At 38.9% G+C, this 21,827-nt stretch overlaps 1 protein-coding gene across 1 annotated transcript in view; it reads right to left on the bottom strand.

The window, feature by feature from the left end:
* Positions 1-1,144: 1,144 nt before the first annotated feature.
* PPA2 (inorganic pyrophosphatase 2) overlaps positions 1,145-21,827 on the bottom strand; it is a 35,491-nt gene continuing 14,808 nt past the window's right edge. Inside the window, exons 5-12 of the mRNA XM_050338158.1 lie at positions 21,458-21,577; positions 19,633-19,719; positions 18,197-18,323; positions 10,411-10,538; positions 8,546-8,631; positions 6,965-7,034; positions 2,366-2,405; positions 1,145-1,329 (exon numbers count right to left, since the gene is read on the bottom strand). Of these exons, the coding sequence (XP_050194115.1) occupies positions 1,301-1,329; positions 2,366-2,405; positions 6,965-7,034; positions 8,546-8,631; positions 10,411-10,538; positions 18,197-18,323; positions 19,633-19,719; positions 21,458-21,577 (687 nt within the window). The 3' untranslated portion in view covers positions 1,145-1,300. The remainder of the gene's footprint in view (positions 1,330-2,365; positions 2,406-6,964; positions 7,035-8,545; positions 8,632-10,410; positions 10,539-18,196; positions 18,324-19,632; positions 19,720-21,457; positions 21,578-21,827) is intronic.

Raw genomic sequence — 21,827 nt, 5'->3', positions numbered from 1 at the left:
GAACTCTTGTGTATAAAAGAATGCAGGGCTCTGTGCAGATGGGAGAACTTCATCTGCTCCTAAGTGCTGCGGCCCAAACTGAGCACTCTGAAGGGACTGGTGCTTATACACTAAACAGTATACCAGAGGAGTCTCTAAACCAGGGATATCGTATCCTAAAATCAAAGAAACATTTCCAAACGTGAAAGCTTTCTTACTAAAAACTTATTCTTTGTATAGGAAAAGTCCGTCCTCTATGGTAAGACACAGCATAACTTTTTCAGTTCTTTATCTTCCACTTGCATCCTATGTCAGCAGAAACCTTTTGTTTCCGCCACTGTACGAGGCAGACAGTGCTCACCTTTGGTCTCAGTAACAAGCTGGATAAAGCTGCCTGTCTATACTATCATTTCCTCTCTTTCTACGTAACAGCTGACTTTTTTTCTCTTTAACGAACACCGTTGTACAGACAAGCCAGATATAATCCTGCAGTAGGAAAAAATTGGCAGATATTTTTACCATGAAAGTACAAAGCCCAGTTCTGTACATTTTATTAATCTTGCCTCATTGAATGAATAACTAACTGTCAAAAGTAAACACAATTCTAAAAATGGAAGCTTTCCATAAGGAAAATCCTTCCTGATGAAACACACAAGTTATCAAAACAGGATGCTGAACAGAGAGCACACGTGCATCCTTACTTCAACTGTTATGGCGTTAGCCCTTCCTAGTTGAATTAATCTTTGGAGTGATGTTGTCTTTGTTTCTCTTAAAGCAAGTATGCTCTGCTCATAACTATGAAGCACACAGAGACAACTGGGCACAAAAGTAAGTACACTCAGGAAACAGTCACCTATCAAAGAACATGGATAACTCCTAAGCCTATTACCTAGAGATTACTGTCTACGTGAAATGGATTAAAGTCAGGGTGGCCAGAAAAGCCCTAAAATGTAAATTACCAGTCTTCTATGCACCCCATAACTGGATTATTCCAAAACCTGGAGAACAAGGTTGAAGACAACTTATCTCCCATCTCATTCAATACTATACTTCATGAGTGGATGCAAGAAATACTGGAGTTCTGAGATGCAGAAATAAACAAAGCAGCAAGCCCTCCTCTTCCCTCTGTTCTACCCTACACAAGGACAGACATGGAAAGGAAACATTCATGTTATAATGGCAGTGTTTATTTACAAGAGAGAAGGTTTACACAAGTTGAAAAGTTGTTTCAACAGGAATCCAACAATTAGTGCTCTTGCCCATCTTCAAAAAAAGGGAAGACTTTAAGATTTGATGATGCACCTTCGGAAGACTTTGACGATCACTTGGGACAAAAGTACCAGAAATCAACTAAAACAACAAAAAAAAAGTACATCAAGAGTGACATGAGTTCTATACAACCAGCCAGACACTTGAAAAAGCAATATTCTGCGCTTTCAGCTACCTCCCCTCCCATAACAGTCCCTCTGGGTGAACTCTATGTCCATCCAGCCTGTGCAAAGCAGGGCCCCAAAATAATATCTGTTCACTTTAACAGTTAGTTTGGCTGAAACAATCCTGCAACAAGTTACAACATTGTTGTGACCATCTCTGGAAAACATCAAAGACCAGGCAGATTATGTTCAGTTGCCTGTCAGAGGTCTGAGATGTAATATTTTGGTAAATAAATGCTATTTATTGGCATGCCATATAAAGGCAAATGGAATGCAACTTGTTTTCCCATGACATGGACTACACAGATGTTCCTTCGCAAACAATTTGGAACTCAGCTCATGAATAAGTTTGAGTTAGTGTTTTCATAATTCTCTCCATCTCAAAAAGATCGTATGTCTTCTCTATAGTTCCTGCCAGTAGAAAAATTTTTTTAAAGTAGCTAAAAATGAAAATGTAAGATGCAGTCTTATTTCTTAAGGAAAAACACATGTTCTGTTAAGAAGAAAAATAGTCATAATTGTAAAAAGATAAAGTTTTGTCTTTAGAACTTATACTTGAAAAGTAGGTACGGTTATGTCAATTTTGGGAAAAGGAGCTGTTCATTTGATTAGTTAGCTACTGTGAGGTATGACAAAAACTACGGCAAAGCAACCTCTCTCCTCTGCTTCAAAAAGGATAAATGTTATGCATTTGCCTTGCATAATCAGTGACAGAAAAATTTTGTCTTCTCATCTTTTTATGTGGACTACCCTTTTACTCAAAAGGAATCTCCCACAAACTATCCATGAATTTCTGTTACGTTCTATTGAACAAGGGACAGCCAATATGGTACAACAGGATAGAACCATTATCATTTTCATATACACAAAACCACCTTTTTCAACAAGACAATTATGTCAATTTTTAAAGCAAGCAGTTAGAGAAACAGTATGGCATTTGGGAAAAAAGGTACCTTCTGGGGAAATAGAATCTCCATTCACATGCACTGGTGCCTAAAAAAAAACAAACAAAAAACAAAACAAACCCAGGTATCAGTATTTAGTTAAGGTTTCACAGGTAGCACCCAAACTCCAAGGTATTGTACTGCTCAAGGCAAGAGGTATAAACAAAACCAGAAGTTTCTGTTGCTTTCACAGGACAATATTCCACCTTACAGATTTCTCACCCCCACTCTACAAATTTCTTTGTTGCTCATAAATGACAGAACAAGCACACGAATAATTAGTGATAGATTAACGCCTTACCTATCGTAAAGTGGATTTTCCTACTCTATCATTGAACATAAGAGGATTTGTTTTTTACATGCAAAAGGGTAAAAATGCCTTTCCATTTATTACGTTCCACTATAAGATATGCATGTGAATACACACACACACAGACACAATTTACATTACACATATGAAAACAATTTAAAATAAATGTGTGATGATACTCCTTTACAATCCCACTTTGACAGAGCAGGATTCAGTTCTGCAGAAAGTGACAATTTGTTTTAAAATTTAAGTCTGACATTTCAAAGCTGGATATGCCACCATTCAATCACAATATTACACGGCATGTCTTGTCCTGTAACTTAAAGGACAAAATTAAAGCCAGTTTTAACACTGTCTGGAAGCAACCTGCCTCGTGATGCAGATGCAGCCATCCTCCACTGCCCTTCCTTAGCACAGCACAGCACTTGGACTGAGCTGCACTGGTGTGACATTCCCTGAGCAGGCACAAGGCACACTGAGGAGCAGGTTGAAGTCTATGAGGAGGGAAGGGAGAAGCAGGATTCTTCCTCCCATTTCACGCAGGAAGTCACTTCACCTGCATGGGGGGATTATGTGACTGGTGTGAAAGGATGTACCACTATGACAAACATAACTCAGGTCTTCCAGGTCATATCACCAGACTATCCCCTCTCTTTCCAGTAAAACCCAAGCTTTATCTCATGAGGCAGGGAGAACCAGTGGTTACCATGTATAAGCAGGTGCCTGCCACTTCTGGGATAATTGCTCAAAAGGTTTGAGACAAGGACCTGGCACATTTCCCCCAGGATCAGATCGAAACCTCATCCCACTGAACCAGGAGTCTCTTCACTACATAACACTTTCAACTGGAACACCATTTAAAACCCAAATAAATTAATAAAAAACAAACCCCAGACTAAAAAAAAAACACCAATCTTTAGTTTCACAACTGAAAACTGTACAGAAAATTCTGCCTCTAGTAAGTCCCGAATGGAAATGTCCCCACAGAAAGCATGTAGGGAGAAAGGCACTTAGAAGACTTTCCTGATTAGATCTGAATTATTCAAAACACATCAGTAAACATACAGATTCAAATTTGTTTATAGATTTTTTTTTTAAATTACCAGGAAAAGTCAAATATTTTCCCCTGCCAAACACTGTTCTGCATTTTATCAAAAGAGACATCATCTAGCAAAGCTTTCCTAGCTCACTTTCCAGTATTATAAGGGAATAATTATGTGACATGTCTGAGAAACACTGCTCTACTAACTATATATAGATTGTCTTGGAGATTTTCCAACTTGCAAAGTCCTCAGCAGCTTCTTCAGAGAGCAAGCAGTTCTTAGGATTAATGTTAAAGGAAGGTTTGGCGGTCCTGGTCAGTTTTACAGATGGCAACACTTAAAAGCCTCAAATAAACAGTGTATCTTAGCACTAACAGGTTCATCTACAAAGTTCTATTCCTCCTGGTTTAGTTTTCAACATATACTGACAGTGAAGCTGAGAAGGAGATGAAACAACTTTCAGAGGCCAGAGAACACTAGAAATTTTCACCACATAGTATTAAAACTCAACGAGGTTTGTCTTTGCAGGGGTCTGGTGCATTTTTGGTTGGTTCAAGTGAACAGTGTATGTGCTTATACACACAGATTACCTTCTGTCTCTTTGGGATTGACTGAACGTGGCAACTTCACCTGCTGTGGAATCATTCCTAGTTTGCCACCAATACAGATGGCAGTACACGTACCGGAAACTAACTCAATGGAGTGGAAATCCCCCAATGCAGACAAGCCATTCCAATCCCCATCAGTAAAATACTGAAAGGTCAAACAATTCTGAAATCAACTCTATTAACTTGGGAATTACCCAGTCAAAGTCTATATGACATTCTGATTAGTGCACAATTTGGTAAACATTTGATAAGGATCTGAATGTTTTCCATTTGGTTTTTAGTTACAGTTCTCCTGCTGGCCATGAAAACAGTTCCATAACAATATTGAGTGTTGCCTTTTGGGTTTTGGTGTCTTCTTTTGGGTGTTGTTTGTTTTGGGGTTTTTTTTGAGAAAACATATCTGATTTAAGGCAATTAGCACCCACCCAAAATGCCACAATTGGAGCCTGACCCTGGAAACAGAATTGTAGGGAACCAGCTCTCACTGCAGAAATAGCTCAGAAATTTTGCAGTAGCTGAAATATGTTTCTCACTATACTTGCCTACAAAATCTCTTTCTCAGCTTTCATATTTTGTTTTTATCCAGGAGTTAACAGACGGATATAAATTAGAAGAAAATGTATCTGCTTTTACTTTATATAAAAAACCCAACAAAAACCCCAAACAAACCCCCCTGCAGACAGACACAGGCAGCTTTCATTTAAAAATCACCACAGCCATTAAAATTCTGCAGCCAACACTCACGTACTTTCACTTCAGTGTGAAAGAGATGAATGTCTGACAACCAAAGCATGCAGTGTAGTGTACTAGACAAAAAGATACCTGCTTAAAATGTGTCAAGTCAACCTCCCTGCTTATATTTAGAGTTCAACTGTTCACTTATTCCTATTTCAAGGCCATTTTAATTTTTTTAGTTATCGTAGATTGGCAATTGCATGCAGCATGAGCGTATTTAATAGAGTATTGCATATTTTCCCAGTCTGGAAAGTACCAAGAGACAGCACCCTACAAAGACATAATTAAAGACTTAGACTGAACTGAAACAGAACCATGCAATGGAGTATGTGGAGACAACTTCACAGAAATATTATCAATTAAAGAAAAAAATGTGAGGCACAAAAAAGCCAGTAATTGATACTATTTGATAAGGTGGCAAGCTGTCATAATAAAAAAGGTAATATGTTTGATATAAAGTACCTATTTTATGAACTAGTTTCACAAACTTCCTCCCTTCCCCCCAGAACAAGAAAAAATTTGAGTTGTTACTAAGAGACCAAATAAGGCATGCTGATGATTTAATAATTATTTACCCTACATGCTTCAAAATACAAAGAGCACAAAATGCAAAAGGAAATATTCCTTTGCAGGTTTGTCACCATCCAAATATGTCAGGACTTGAAGTTTTAGTGGCATTTGAAGACTTACTAAAAGTTATTGTAAATGTGAAAGTATAGAGGAGGTAAATATTTGCTTATAGCTGTGACTGACATGTCTAAAAACATACTTGAATTCCAAAATGAGTTTTTCTTTCATTTAAAACTTACAGTCTCATTAATCATCATTCACAAATGCAACTATAAAGGTACTTTTAAAGAAGTGCTGAAAAGCAAGAGACCTCAACCAGAAAAAGTCTTGTTTGATACTTCTTTATGACTTAAACCAACTTTTCCTTACAACTGACAGTCTTATTTGCTGGTGACAAAACAGCACCCAGGACAACACATTCTTACTAGAAATGCTGTTGGAATGTTAACTGCACAGACAGTGGGTGGCGTGTCCTTTGACACCTGAACTTGCATAATTACTGCGGCTATTGAGGCAAAACACTGGGTGCCCTGGCAGCCACGCACATGTGCAAAATACCTGCTGTACTCCTGTGATCATGAGCACAAGCTCAGTCAAAGTACATGTTAAAAAAGAAAAAGTAATACTTAGGGGCATTTTTATCCATGTAATTTCTGTTAACTTTGCTTAATTTCTGGCATCCAAACTAGCATATTTTGAAATGGAAAAAATTCTCCTCCGCTAACATTTGCACATGAAAGCATCAGACCTGCAGGACATTTTTCTTGCCTGAACAGGAAACCTGCATGTTTTAATTTTATGTTAATTTTCAGACTATGACGGGCAATCTTTAAGAAACATTCAAAAAAGCATCCCCCTCTCTTACAGCATTGCATTTAATTATACCAGTAGACAAACAAAGGGTCTGTTTAGTGATTAGGGACTACAGTCAGCTAGTCAATGAGTTCTAACGCTGGATGGTAACTCATGGCAACAGGGAGACAGAGAAGACAGCAGACTAGATACAAATAGCAGTCCATCTTGCTATTCAGGATCAGAAGAAACAGCACTGCAGAGGGAGGAAAAAAAATAAAAGAACAAAACCAAAAAACCCCACCAGAACAGTAATGAACCTGCCAGAAAGCACAATTGGATCACTGCAATGAAAATTTTATATCACACAGCTTACTCTTCCCCCACAACCTTCGTGCTCTTCCTTTTACTTTATGCCTTAAATTTATGCTAAAGGACCATTTCAATTTAGCTACTTTATTTCAGTTTTGGAGCTCTGAATCTTCTTTGCCTATTAATAACTAAAAAAAAAAAAAAAAAGGGGAGAGTGGGGAGGAGTAAATACCCTTACCGACTGAACAATTGACCGGGCATCCTCCTCACTGCAACAAAATGGGCTGCCTTTCACCAGAACATTTGTGCTGAAAAATGAAATTAAAAACATGCTTTATCAATCAGTGGAAAAGAGCCAGACACAATTTAGTACCTGTGGAAAATAAAACAAACCACCTTCACACAGAGAGCTCAGAAATGTGTATCTGCAAGAAATGAGGAACTCAAAAACACAAAGTAACCAGTAATGCTCAAAGGAACAGGCGTGTGGAAGAGTTCATTGTTCCTTTGGGTTTGAGGGGGGTTTTAGGCTTTATGTTCTACATTAGCGCTCACACTCAGTGCTTCTGGTTGCTAACTTGGGTACAGTTCAGAGGACCACAGTTAAGAAATTAAATCCCCAAAAAAGTCAGCAGAGATAAGCTGGAACTTCCTGAGTGAGTTGAAGAACACTTAGACGGCCAGCACAGATGGCGTGAACATCCCCCCCTCTCTTATGCCTTGAAGGATGGACGGATTCTGTGGCAGGTCACAGAAGTATCAGCAGGTTACTTCAGTATCTATCTGCAGTATCTAACAGGAAGGAAAAGAAGGCCAAAATTCTGTTCCTACACAAAGCAGCAGATACCTGTAGTATTTCCAGACAGCAGACTGTCTCGGGCCAAATCCTTTGAAGAAATGTTTTCTTATGAATCTGTATCATTTCACACAGAAAGTGAATTTGGTCATGAGTTTTTAATGTCCTACAGAGTAAACTGCAAGGACTTCAATTCCTCAAAGCAAGACTGCAATTTTAATTATTTTTTTTTAATTTTATCAACATGAAGCTCAAAGTGCCTCTTAAATGATACAGACCAAAATCTGAATATTATCCTACAGTATTCTTGCCATGCAAAAGTAAAATTACCAACCTGTCCAACTGCTAAGGTGTTGGGCAATTGCTGGGCAATCAGGTCCAAGAAGGAGAGAGAAAGTCACATTTTCCCAAAGCAGAAGACAACATTAACTACCTGAGAACATCTTTCCCCAAAGTCTTTGCCCTCTGGTTTCACTAATGACAATCTACAGTTCTTGGAAAGCACCAGCCCTGCTATTCAGGGCCTCTAGTGCCAGAACTGCTAACGCAAACCAGTCCAAAGAGCTTAATAAAGTCCATTTTAATTCAGACCAGGCCAAAGGCTAGTAAAGAACAATAGTTTGGTTCTCTCACTCCAGAGAGCAACTAAAAAATATGGAACGCTAAGCTGCCAAAGAATTTTGCAACACAGCAGTGCAGCAGTGAAGGACAGAATAAACAATGACAAGAGGACTGGTACAGGATACCAAGATTCTCCCAAAACGATCCCAAACAAACACTCCGGGGCAATTCCTCGAAAGCTGAAGTAATCTATGCCACTTCTATGTAATGCCACTTACCAGTAAATCATCATCATACAATCAATCATGCTCTATTATCAATTAATTATCAATCAAACCCATGAGTATTCCTGTTATCTCAAAAAAAAAAAAAAAATTTAAGCAGTTATGGACAGCTGCAACACGTTGAATAGCATCAGTACCAGCACAATACAAGGAGCAAGAGATATGACTGGATACTTACCAGTTAATAGTACCTCCATCAGTTTTTTTATGAAGCAAAGCTTTCCAGTGTTCATGGGTGGATTTAATAATTTCAGCAGCAAAATCCTAGTTTATATGAAGGAAAGTTTTATGAATTAAAGTGTTATAAACAGAAAAAAAGCCACAGAACTAGTTTATTAGTAGATACTATTTCATGTGTTATTTTAAAGGGCCTCCTTTGTGGCCTCATTAAGTTTCTGGAGAATATAACACCCTTTTTAGTAAAAGAAACAAGCTTCACTATCTTTCAAATATACTGGCTACACATTCAGGACTTCCCTCAGTCCTCAGCCAGAAAATAGGAACGCTGCATGAAAGAAATGAAATCAGCACTAGATGCTAAGCAGATCCCTACTGCTGCAGAAAACTGTACCAGGTCCTAAATGGGACAAAGTGTGTGAGCTATGGCTCTGCTGGTACATGTGTGCATCAGGGTCAGAATCAGGGTCTCCCCTCCAGTGGCAAAATTTGCATTTACTTCATTAATTGCCCAATCATATACTTGAGCATTTGCAAGAACGTAACGTGTCAGCTGCTTAACAGTTTCTGTTTGTTTGAAACAAAAGTAAGCTTAAAAAAAAATGAAGTAAAATAAGCCCTCAGTATCCAGATGATGATAGCTAGACTGGCTTGCAAAAAAGCTGCCAACAGAACATTCACATTTCCTAACAAGGAGTGACTTGGAAAAGTGCCACTGGAACACTGTGAACTTCACCAGAGCTGCTGGAGCACAGCCACAGCCGCCTGGCCACATCCTGGGTCTCTAGAAATGCTTGAGAATTATTCAAGTGCTCCAAATCAGCTATCTCTGGGCATTTAGTGCCTCCAGGCTGAACTCAATGGCCTGACAGGGATATGCCATTCACCTGTGGCTACAGAGCCACGCTCTTACTTTACAGAGCAGGAAAATCTCTAAGAGCTGTTCCTGGGAGAACAGAGGAGAGATCAAGTTATCAAACCTTACAACTCCATACTCGATTGATTTCAAAGACAGTTTTAGTGCAGAAGGGAGTCAGGGCATCTCTTTAACCAGACAAAACATGTAAAGTTGCCTGTGCTGGTTAGAAGGCATTATATAACTTTGATAGCACCCTGCAAGGTGAACTAGCTGACACATGGACATCATTCATTAGAAACTTGTGATTCTTTGCCAAGAATAATCTACAGAGAGTGTGCAATATGCAAGGTGTAAAGCCATTTTACTGAAATCACATCAAATTTCCTCTGGAAAAATCCAGGTATTGTCTTCAACAAAGTCTACTTCTGGGTCCATTCCCCTTTAAAACACTGGCCATTTTAATCGTGGGTAGTTTAAAAAGCCACTCATTTTTTCTAAAAGAAAAAAAAGGGGGAAATATCTTTTCAGCCTTCAAGCCAAACAGTTCGAATGTTTTATACAGAATTACCAGGAAAAAGTATACCTTGAGCAAATACCTAGTTTGAGAAAATCTGCAACCCACTGTCAGCATAGCCTTAATAAAAGTCAGAAATATTATCAAACAGGACTGAGAAAACACCTGAAAAGACAATCTGTTCATTACTCTGAGAGGGAGAATGAAAATGCCTTGAAAAATGCCTACAAACACACAGATGTGTGTATAAGTCTCAGCAGCATTAGGACTGAATGTTTTTTGCAGACTTCCTTTAATGACCTATGCATTTTCCCTGAATAAAATGTACAGCAGCAAATATTATTTAATCTCAGCCTAATAAATTGTATTCAGAAGTCCCTCACATCAAAATTCTTTCCATTAAACCTCCTCCTTCACAGTTCCAAAAATTCTAGGAGGTATTACAGAAGCCACATGACAGAATGATGCATCTTTAATTTTGCATTATCTTCACCTTGTCTTTAAATTCTCCATTAAAAGCAAAATGATTTTCCGGTTTATCATCAGGGACTTTATATAATCGGAACCAGTCAACTGTAGCCTCAAGGTAACCCGGTTTGTGCTTCCTGACATCATCGATATCTGTAGGTTAAAGAAAAAACAAAAACAAAACAACAAAAGAATGGATCATTTTTAATCACAGGTTTTGTAACAATCATTTTTTAAAATTTCCTAGAGGATCTGCAAGCAATTTGATTGCACTGAGCACTTTCAAAGTCATTGGGGAACTTCATTACATTTGCTGCCCAGAGCTGAATATCTTACGATTTCACAACCACACTAAGCAGGTAAACCAGTTGCCTCCTGACATTTGTTAATTAAGACCCAAAGGGATAATGAATAAAAGGACCATATTTGTGACAGGAAAAGAAGAAAATTCCATATTTATAGACTTTCATCTCAGTAGGTATCTCTTGCAATACTTAGATTATTCACTGAGGTAATTTTTTTCCCCAACAACTGCAGGGGCTACAAGCTTTTTTTGTTAATGAAAGAATAGCCAGTAAAAACAATTTCAACACATGGATTTTTAAACTAACACCTCAAAACAAAATACAGGCATGACTTCTCAAAGTTGCATTAAAGGCATCCCTTTGCTCATGTGACTTCCAAATTCAGCCCATTCAATAAAAGATAGATACATGCCAGGAGCACTAAACACTAACTTTACTGATAACACCATGGTATCTGCATATAATAAGCAAATCAAAATGATAAGCAACTCTACCTCTACAATCCCAATGTGCAAAGATGTTAACAGGACACAAAGGGGAAGGTGTGCCATTTGTGGGACACCTTTGTGAGGCAGAGCTGAACACTGCCACAGTGTGTACATAGAGATTAAACAGTCACATAGTAATTCTGCTTGAAGATTACAGTGCTCTATCAAAGATGCAGCTCATGATCTTAAACGCTTACCTTCTGTGCAAATCAAATTTTACTGGCTTGTCCTTTGAGACTACCACCACTTCTGTCACTTGCGGTGGGGTGGTCCTATCAACCCACTGGTAAATTAACTCTCTGGCAATATGTTTACGTGGAAAAGCCTTCAATACTTTTCTACTTGATTTTGATACAAAAAAAGATTTTGTCTGTTCCAGAAACCAAGTACTTTTTCGCTGGTGTAATCTTTCTCTTTCTGTCTATTTCCCTTTTACAGTCACTTCTGAGGGAAATGGGAACTGACTTTTTATTGCTGTAGTCTTCCACCTATTTCATAGCCCCACCCTGCTCAGGCTGCCTTCTGTGGTGTTACTCTCCTTCTCTACTGTTTTGCAAGTCACTCACTCATGTCTCCCTTCTCTATTCCCTCTTGCTCTCTCTCAGTACTGCTTGGCTACTTCATTCTCTTCTCCCATAGATATTTCTCATTTAATGACATCTGCTGATTCCTGATAAGGTACTTTTCTGTCTACCCAGTCTTAAAAACCAGATTTTCAGAGTTGTTTGGTCCACAGAATTGACACCTATTCACGTGCTTTCCATCTTGAAGTGCCTAAATGTCTTTCCAAAATTTCATCGTGAGCCTGAACAAAGACATTAAAGTACTTCTAAAGAGGATAGCAAGAGAATAGGAAAGGTCTTGTGCTACAGACCATTCAGTTCTCAGTAGACCACCATAAGAGATGACATGTGGACTGAATTGCCAGGCCAAACCTCTGTGAGAAGATATGCTGAGTATTCATCAGCATTTCATAGATGCCACTCCCAAATTCCACTGCATTACACACTACCCAAAGAATAAAGCATAAAACCTTGAAGAACCCCATGTAAATTTTTGCTTCTGCACACACTTAATAGGGCTACGTGTTTATGGACTCACAGTAAAACACATTTTGAACTTGGCTGCTGGCCATCTGTCTGTAGGAGATTAGGGATTTGCATTGGCAGAATCCCAGAAAAAAAGCAAGGGCACATAAGGCTGTGCTAGAGGCGGGTCGTCTAGCTGGAATACGTGTTTAAGAGCACAAGAGGTATTTCACTAGGATGGGTGGGCAAGACCAACCAGAAGGAATGATTTAGAAAAGGGTGGGATCTTAGTTGGAGCCAGAATGCTTCATTTGGGCACTAATAAAACTGCAGTTCCAAATCGGTTTCAGGGCTCCAGTGTATCTTCCTGTTCTCTGCAAGCAAAAGAATATCCCTCCTCCCAACTTGAACCCTTGTCATCTCCTCCTCTTTTGAGGTCTGAATCCACAATTTGTTGAAGACACAGTATCTCCTCAAGTCTGTAAAGTAAACCAGGCTGCTGCAGCAATGTCCTTGGCTCCCAGCAGTGGACAAACTCCAGATCTCCATCTCCAGACACTACTTAAATTCAAGCACACTTTCTCACACTGCTGCTCCTTTTTTCTGGTTCCTGTTCCAGCAAATGTCTCTCCTAACTCTGCTTCTCCATTCCCCCTACTTGGTTATTTTCTTCCTATTCCCATAAAAACTGTTCATCAAAAATGCTTTACTGTCTACTAACTGACACTTGGTCCTTCTCATCTGTTGTCCCTTTTTAAAGATTAGGATAGGCTTTGGGACAGACTTTACTTCCTTATGACAGGGATGACCATCTTTGTGGATAGAATTATCTCCCTGAATTTCACACTCTCTTTTACCAGAAAATACCTTGCCTAGCTAAAATGACTAAACAGAATCAGGCTATTATATGCTACATTATATGGCTGCATTATATGGCTGCTGAATATTCTGTTTTTGAGGACTTAAGAAGACAGGCATTGGCTGCTTTTATTTCCTTGGTTCCTGGCAAGTTATTTTCCTTCATGCCTGTGCTTCACTTCACTACTCTTTACTATAAAGGACAGCTACTGAGCATCAAATGAAGCTTAAATGCTTGAAGGAAAAAAAAAGAGATCCAAAACATCTGTATTACAGTGGGAGTTGGTGGCAAGCAACAGAAAAAAGTGCAACAATGCAACAAAACAAACAACAACAACAACAAAATTGATCCTGTTGCTGTGGAGTCAGCACACAGTACAAAATATAAGGAAAACAGCAGCTCTCACATCACTCAACAGCCACCTGATCAGTTCATTACAACTCGCCACAGAAAAACTTGAAAGACAGCTTGTCTTCCACTCTGAGATCCAAACAGCCTCTTTGGGACATCGGGTGGAAAAGGAGAAAAACATACTCAGAAAACAGAAGAGTAAGCAAAGAAAGGTAAAAGAAAAGATCACAATAAGCAGTACCATGATTTATTGCATTTATATCTACAGAAGATAGCTGCAAATTGTTTTAATTTAAAAAAAACACCAAAAACAAAACCAATAAAACCAATTTAGATGTCGTTTCTGCAGCAAACACTGTTAAGATACTTTTTTCTGACCCTGACTGCTTACCTTCCCTCAGAGCTATGTACTTACACTGATGTAAAAAGGGGTTAGGCAGGTTTGGGAGAGGCAAGCACGTACATGGCCCAGAAACTATGGCAGTTCATCTCTGCAAGCCAGTCCCGCTCAAAATGACAGAGTAGAAAGGCCAGGCTGCCGCAGGTACCAGCCAGCATGGACCCACTGGGCTCCAGGTGGTTATTTCTTCATACTGCCTACATAAAACCACAGGTCTCACTTTTCTGGGCGCCAAAGTTAAGCACCAAGGGTTAAAAAGAGATGGCTAATCACATTAAGGGTTGCAGTTTAGTCTCAATAAGGAAAATCTCTAGAGGCTGGCACAAAGAACTGCTGCTAGCCCTCTGTCACGGAAGCGAGCAAATGCGAACGCAGATCCCACTTCTATCCGGCTTTACGAAAGAGAGCAACAAAAGCATTTGTACAAAACTACCATTTTTAGTACAACAGATGCTGCTTCTTGCAAGCAAAGCTAAAGCAATATGCTTGCAGCAAGCTTTCTAAACAAGGTCTATTGGAAGAGAGGACATATGTTTTTAATAACATCTTATAAACATTTACAGGAAGCAGCAGCTACATTCCATATAAAGGCATTTGGTGTATTTTGAGCAGGGGGTAGGAGGGGAGCCTTGGTACAGATAATTAATTTCTTTATACTGAGTGCTTACACAAATCCACAACAAAGGTTTTATGGGCCTCTGCTGCTTCTCTGCATATAAATACACTCACATGCAAGGAAGGGTCTGTAACAATATATACAGTATACTTTGGTTTTGCCATTTAGGGTTTGATCACTTAACCCTATCTTGCGATGCACTTTGTAAAAGCAGCATGGCAACACAGCACAGTTAATTACACTAGTGCCAGCAAAAGGCAGAGCAACAAAGCCAGCAGACATCAGCAACTGCTGCTGAATACACCCAGGCACCTTTCCAGTGAGCAAGAGCAAAAAATGGCTGCTAAGATTCCAGACCAGTAAAACACCTCCCAAATGCCACCCAGCATACATGACTAGTCCAACATGCTGAAGGAAGGCAAGATGACCTTCTGAAAGTCAGACTCTTCATAAGCTGCTCCAAACACAATTCCTGCTTCGGTTGCCAGTGACTTTTAAAACCTCTTGGCCAACATGAAGAGGCACATGGATTTAGACCAAATCACAGCATGAAAACATTACTCCTCCTTTACTAGGTCTCAACCTAGTAAAGCACATCAGATATGCACGTAAACTCCAATATATTAATTTCAATCCAAATTATGAGGTAAACAGACAAGCAGCCTTTCTACTCCTGGCTACTATTTCACAGAAAAGAACAAAACAAACAAACAAAAAACCCAACAATAAAAAAAAACCAAAAAAACACACCAACCAAAATGCAACAAAAAATACCTAAAAAAATTTTTTTTAAAAATCAATGAGACCTATTACATCACCGAGATTCAGTGTTTCACTCTGCAAGGAGCTTTAGGTCCTTTCTCAGAGTTGCTTGGTCTGAAGTTACTTTGCTGGTCCAATAACGGCCATCTGCCTAGCAACTGCCTGAGCAGAAAGACAATAGCCAGTAAATAAATCTGAAGATGTCTAGTTTTAGTCTAAAAGAAACTTTCTCACACAGTTATCTGCATCTGACATACAGCCTGTATTTGGTGTGAGATGGTCCCCACGCCCACCAGGATTAAGTGCTATTATTTCAAACAGATTGCCTTCCAAAATCAGTCAAAACCAACACTAAGACCCTGCCATTCCCACTGATAACACAGTTCCCACTTGAATAGGTGCTAAGCATTGCTAATCATTCCTGGGTATTGCCACTGTAAATTAGAGTTGCTCATTGCTCTGTGTGGAGGAGAGAGTTCTAGGCGGGGTTTCCAATTTAAACCAGTATTTATCAATAAATGCCTGCAGGACACAGTACAGCAGAGTGCTATGAATGAACAATGAGAACCACTCAGAAGTTGGGACTGCTCAGTTTGAAGTTCTGTGAAGCCTCAGAAAAATCAGTGGCACTTATGAGAACGCTCACGATCCCGTAAGGAGAACATACAGAGTACCTGGGGTGTGCTTAAAGCGGCAAGAGGAGTTAACACACTGCGCGGGCTCAGGATGGGGCTTGCGAGTAATCACCGCTCTGGTGTCTCGGAATTATCTTTTCCAAATGTTCACTGGGGGCTGTGCACATACTGAGCTGAAAGCAAATGTGATGATTCTCAGTCCGATTGTAAATGTTTAACAAATGATACAAAAATGACCGGACAGGATTAGAAGGCAACACTTAGCCTCATCTTCCCCAGGAGGCCACCTCCGTAACACAGCAGCATGTCAATTACCCAGGAGAGACCAGTTTTATCTGTAGCTGCCATCCCTTGACGCTGAAATAATTAACAACTTTGGGAAGGGGGAAAAACAAGTATAAAAGGACATATTGTACTGCCGGCTCCAACAGATTTGTTTGTTTTCAGACAGAAGAATGATTGCTGTTAAACACTGCAAGCCAGTCATGTTTTGTGAAAGCAGATGGGGGCTTTTTTCCCCCCTTTTCTTTCTTTTGTAAATCCTAGGCTGCAACTCCAATCCCAAAGGGAAATCGTATTAAATTGGATCAATATTTCTGCACTTCTCTGTATCTCAGGACAGTTCTCAAAGTTTTGCACATATTCTCTGATAAGAAAGTAGGCACTCAGGAACAAACTACAGGCAATGGTTTGCCTATTCTTCCCCCTTTTTTTTCTCTTAAATAAGACTAACTCCCCTACTCCCCTACTCCCAAAAAAACTAAAGCTTAACAGAAATTACATAAATCATTACCTGGGGGTACCAAAGAAAAACCAACCAACCAAAAAACCAGCAGAGGACCTTCAAATCCAAATAATAAATAATACCAGAATAAACTGCCACAGTTTTGCCTCTGACTTAGTAGACTCCTTTTAAATTCTTTCATCCAATTTTCAGACTACATTGTCTCAGATACCGTTAAGCAAAAAAAGGTTAAGACTTTAAACAGAACACTGTCTACAAATAAACAGCTAATTACTTGTGTTTTAACTACTGACACTTATGCATTTCATTGCACATTAGAGTGGTTTAAATTGATACTAACATTAACAGCAAACTATTACTTACTATTTCCTTAAGCTGAACTTCTTAATCTCTATCAAAGTAGTCAAAGAGTCATAAACACTATGTAGTAATTCATCTGCCCAATGATTTTAATCATCAGCAACCCAAGAGTTTCCTTTTCCTCATCTCCTCTTCTCCCCTTCTTTCCCCACAAGTCAAGTATTCTCCATGTGAAAGCAACCTGCAAGAAAACTGGGAATGAAGGGCCAGTCCAGTGACATACTTACTTTACATTCAGAAACCAGGAAAAAGCCTCAATGGCTGAGAAACATAATTGCTTAAAAAACTACTGGATAGCCCTACTCCTACAGAAAGGCCACTCTGTGCCCTGGTGCTCCCAACCAACAAAGAGCAGGCTCTGATTGTACACACCTGATGGGTACTGACTGCATATATATATATATATATATATATAGACACATACATGGGGTTTGGTCTCATAACAATCACTTTTAGACAAACCTCCTCACTTAATTCTCATGATTCCCAAACATTGCGTTTGAGGAAGTGAACGCCCATTTATCCAGAGGAAAGCTGCACTTTAGCTGTGCTGTAAAAACTTACTTCCCTGCAGCTTTAACACATCTTCAAGCAAAATCAGATCTCATGTGATATTCACATAGACACATTTCAGGATTTGGATTTCCTTCGGATACCAAGAAGAATGGTCACAGGGAGGAAAAGTCTGAACAGGATATTTCCCCCTGCACACCCAGGGGGATATTAGGGTGATATTAGGGTGCGCTGCATTAGCAGTTTACTTTGCAAATTTTCATGCTAAAAGGTGAAACACACTAAGTAACAAACCCTTCAAGTAACACAATTACAAGTGACAAAGTACTGGAAATATACAGCCTTTTCAGAAGGCAACACCATGCCTGCAAATATAAAAGGAACAAACACTTTCAACAAGGAAAATAGCAGTGTGCTACATAATGCAAGTGGGTAAATATTCACTATTACACAGGAGATAAACTTTAATTTTAGGAGGTCACTTTCTAAGGCAGTTGTGTTTCAGAAGTCAAAAGACTTTCTGTATGACAGGTCCTCTTGAAGATCCAAGTGAACCATTTCAAAAAAGTTTACTGTGAAAGCATAAATGCCCTCCTTGAAGGAAACACCTGACTTAAACAGAACAACAAAAGTCAAGTCTTGCCTTTCCACTCTGTGCCTCTCCTTGTCCTGAGTGGCCTAAACTCAGGTGCCATTCTACTGTGCAAGTTGCTGACATAACCAGCATCAAAAAAGATAAAAATACTTGCCATGGATTTTATGAGCTTCTGGGTCATCCACACTGATAGCAATTATCTTCCAATCTGTCTCCCCTTCATCAACAAGAGCTAAAACGCCCAAAACCTTCACCTGAACAATCTCACCAGAAGAGCGAACCTGAAACAGAACACGTCACAAAGATTTGGAAAACACCACAAAGAATCTCTCCTTTACCTTACAAAAAAAATAGTTTTACTACATTTTTGACCAGCAGCTATAGCAGTATTGCAAGACAGATCTGCAAACCCAACACACGTGTATTTAACGTTTCTAGCCTTTCTCCTACCATTACTATTCTTCAACCCTCGATCCTCTAGTCAGCATTTAAGTACACAAGAATCTAGAAAATATTTCCTTCCTTTTTACCCTACTTACCCCCCACTTTCTTGATCGTCACTCCGAACTGCAAGTCAAAAGTAGCTCATATTCATTTTTTAACTTATTCCTGTCTCTTGACTCTCTACTTTTCTCAACTCATGGTTCTAATTTATCTCTCACTATTCCTTCCTCTAGACTCCAATATACACACATAAACACACAGCCCTTCACCAGAAATACCAGCACAACTATTTTTCCAGTATCTTAGGAACCTTCTCCCTACCAGATGATAACCCCTCTGTAACTCTTTATGGATCCCTTGCAATTCATCTTTAGGCTCCTCACCTCAAATAATCAGTGCCCACCTTCACTGAGGTCACCAATTGAATTTCCCCTTACCTAAAATATCCCAAGAAATCCCTCTTCCAAACTCATCCATTTCATAACCTCATTTGCGATACCACAGAACACTGCTCCATTCTTTGCTACCTCTAGATATGTACATTTTTCTTTCAGTGAGCTAAACCTTTTCTTTCTACCTACTAATGGTGTTTTCTGCACCTCTTTTTCATCCATCCACTCCGTGACTCATAAATCTGCAACACGGCAACAGGTTCCTCTCTTCTCTAGAAGAGGATCTACTTCTGCTTGCACCCATGAGTAACTCAAACCCATCTCCTTTGTGGGTCTGACCTTGTTATTTTAATGTGCTAAGGCTGTCATACTCCCTCATCTTCCAACAACCTGTTCATAGCTCCAATACTGCTAATAGGGGAAAAGAAATAAATCTTTTCCTTCTCCAAAAATCTTAACTCCCTCCTACCTCACACAAAACTCAATGTCCAGCCACAGAACTTCAGGATGGTGTTTTCTTATTTTCCCTTTTATCAACTACAAAGACTTTACCAATTCCTTCTTTTTTTCCTCCTTTTTCAAAATACACAATTACCTTACCTATTCCCTCCTTAAGTCCTCTGTTTATACTTTCATTAGCCCCGAACACTATTACTATTTTTTTTTGTTTTCCATCTGACCTTCTCTTCCAGAAGTTGTTACCAAATTATTAAGTTAACCTTGATAAATTAAATTAATCCCAATAAAGACAAACCTTTGAACCTATTTCACAAACGTCAATAGGATCGTTATCCCCACAACATCCTGTAATGTTATCCTTATGGTTTGGATCTTCCCAGGTCTGCCAAAGGAAACAGAAGTATCAGTTACCAACTAAACTGCAATCATAACTTGTCTTACCACTAAATTACTAAGATTAATAAGAACACCAATAAAAACATCAGCTTTCTGAGAACAGGCTTGCTCAATGGGAGAAGAAAAAACAAACAAACAAACAGCCAGTGGACTGACGTTGAGTAACTCACACACAGGACAAGTAACATGAGGATTACTGAGGACACAGGAACAAAAATATTAACTGCATCCATGACTCAACAGATACACTTCACCCAAATGAAGTGATTAAGGCACCAGAGGACCCTGAATACGGATTTTTCTAGTTACTAGTGATTATGGGAACAAGCTAGGACATCTTACAATTACATTTTTATTATATTCTTCAAATACCACGACACTAACATATATTGTTTTCAAAAACACGGAGGCTTTGAGGTAACCACCCTCCTAGGCATGGATTTGTCCAAACCTAATAAGCTTTTTAAAGTTTTCAGATTTGGGTATGAAGTATTTCTTAATATTTTGAGATGTGTACATTCCCAAGAACAGTGAACCGCTTAAGACCAAAGAAGCTTCTCCAAGGGTAAGTTTAAACCCCTGCAAGGGGTTTAAAGGAAGGTTTAAAGCAAGGAATCCTAGCCAAGTTATACTAATTTAATTACTAGACCAGTACTACTTACTCTCACTGGTAAGTAATGAGTAACTCATTCTAGAGTTGAAAAGCTTTTCTGTTAACAATTTTAGTCCAGTGAAGTTTTGTTGAAAAGATTTTAGAAAGCTTTTTTTTTTTTTTAAAGAGCTATGCTGTTAGCTCCTGCTGTCCATGATCATAACTCCACCTCAAAATTGTTCATTTTTCCAATACTCTTCCAAAGGGCTTTTGATTACTTTTGTGCCCAATTTCATCTCTTCACCTCTAGGTTAAAAGGAAAGCTCACTAGCTCTTCTCTGGACAGTAGAGCCGCTTCTGCTATGATAAAAAATATTCTAATATATTAAAAAATTAAAAAAATTACAATTATATGCAGCCCTCTCCATTTTCAGGGCTAAACGTTCAGTGCTTATACAGTTAAGTGTAAAGAAAATAAACTACTCTTTTCAAGCTCCATCATCTGCTTCAGTACTTATTTAAGTCCAACGGGTTACTCACAGAGATGAAAAAAGTTTAAAACTTTTCATAATGCTCAAAATTTCATCCATTAATTGGGCTTTTCAAGGCTCGAAGTTTTCACTGTGTCCTGATCAGTAAAGTCTCACAGTTCAGAGAAAAGTTAAGTAAGACAGTTGAGGTTTAATCTGAAAGAGAACAGCCCTTGTGTTCTTCTTTGTTAAAGACATTAAGAAATCCCAATTAAAATTTATGCTGCTGCACATGAAAATCCTAAATGAGTTTTTTAAAAAATGCCTTGTTTAAGCAGGAAAGAGCTACTTGACAAAGTATTCTTGAATGGCAGGCCATGACAGTTTAAGTCTGTCACTACAGTGCAGAGACAGACTAAAGATTTGAGATTTCTTGACCATTTAACTCCTTCCTGAAACACAGCTCAGATTTACTTCCACACCCAAATTCTGATCGAAATTTATGGACACAATAAAGTTCAACATAAAATAATCCTAATTTACAAACGTATTCAAGAGAAGCATCCCTCTTGCAGCTGATTTGCATTCAGGCAGTATCCAAGATTTACAAGGCAATTTACACAGAAGACAGAAAACTTTCACCATTATAACAAAAATGTTACCTGTGGGAGGGCACCATAATTCCATATATAACCCTTGTGAGGAAAGATATTTGCCACATATCGAAGCTTCCCTTTCTTTATATCTTGTTTAATGGGATTCAATGGTTCCTCAGTGGCAATCTGAGTAGATTGTGAAAAAGGCCGGGGGTGGAGAGGGGGAGAGAGAGAGAAGGAGAATGATAAAATGGAAAGCAATTCATTCCATACCCAACCAGTTAGAAAAATCCATCTGGCAGGCACATGCCTGTGGTTTGAGAATTATTAAAAGTACAATAGCCTCAGTCTGAATCTCAAGGGTCATATTCAAAAAGTAGCTTATTAAGGTTTTAAATAATGCTGTAAAGTGTGCAAGAAAAAAATGAAATCTAGA

Source organism: Myiozetetes cayanensis, unplaced genomic scaffold (genome assembly GCF_022539395.1).
Source record: "Myiozetetes cayanensis isolate MyiCay16 unplaced genomic scaffold, myiCay2020 scf7, whole genome shotgun sequence".
Taxonomy (NCBI): Eukaryota; Metazoa; Chordata; class Aves; order Passeriformes; family Tyrannidae; genus Myiozetetes; species Myiozetetes cayanensis.
This window is presented reverse-complemented; position numbering and strand designations above follow the sequence as displayed.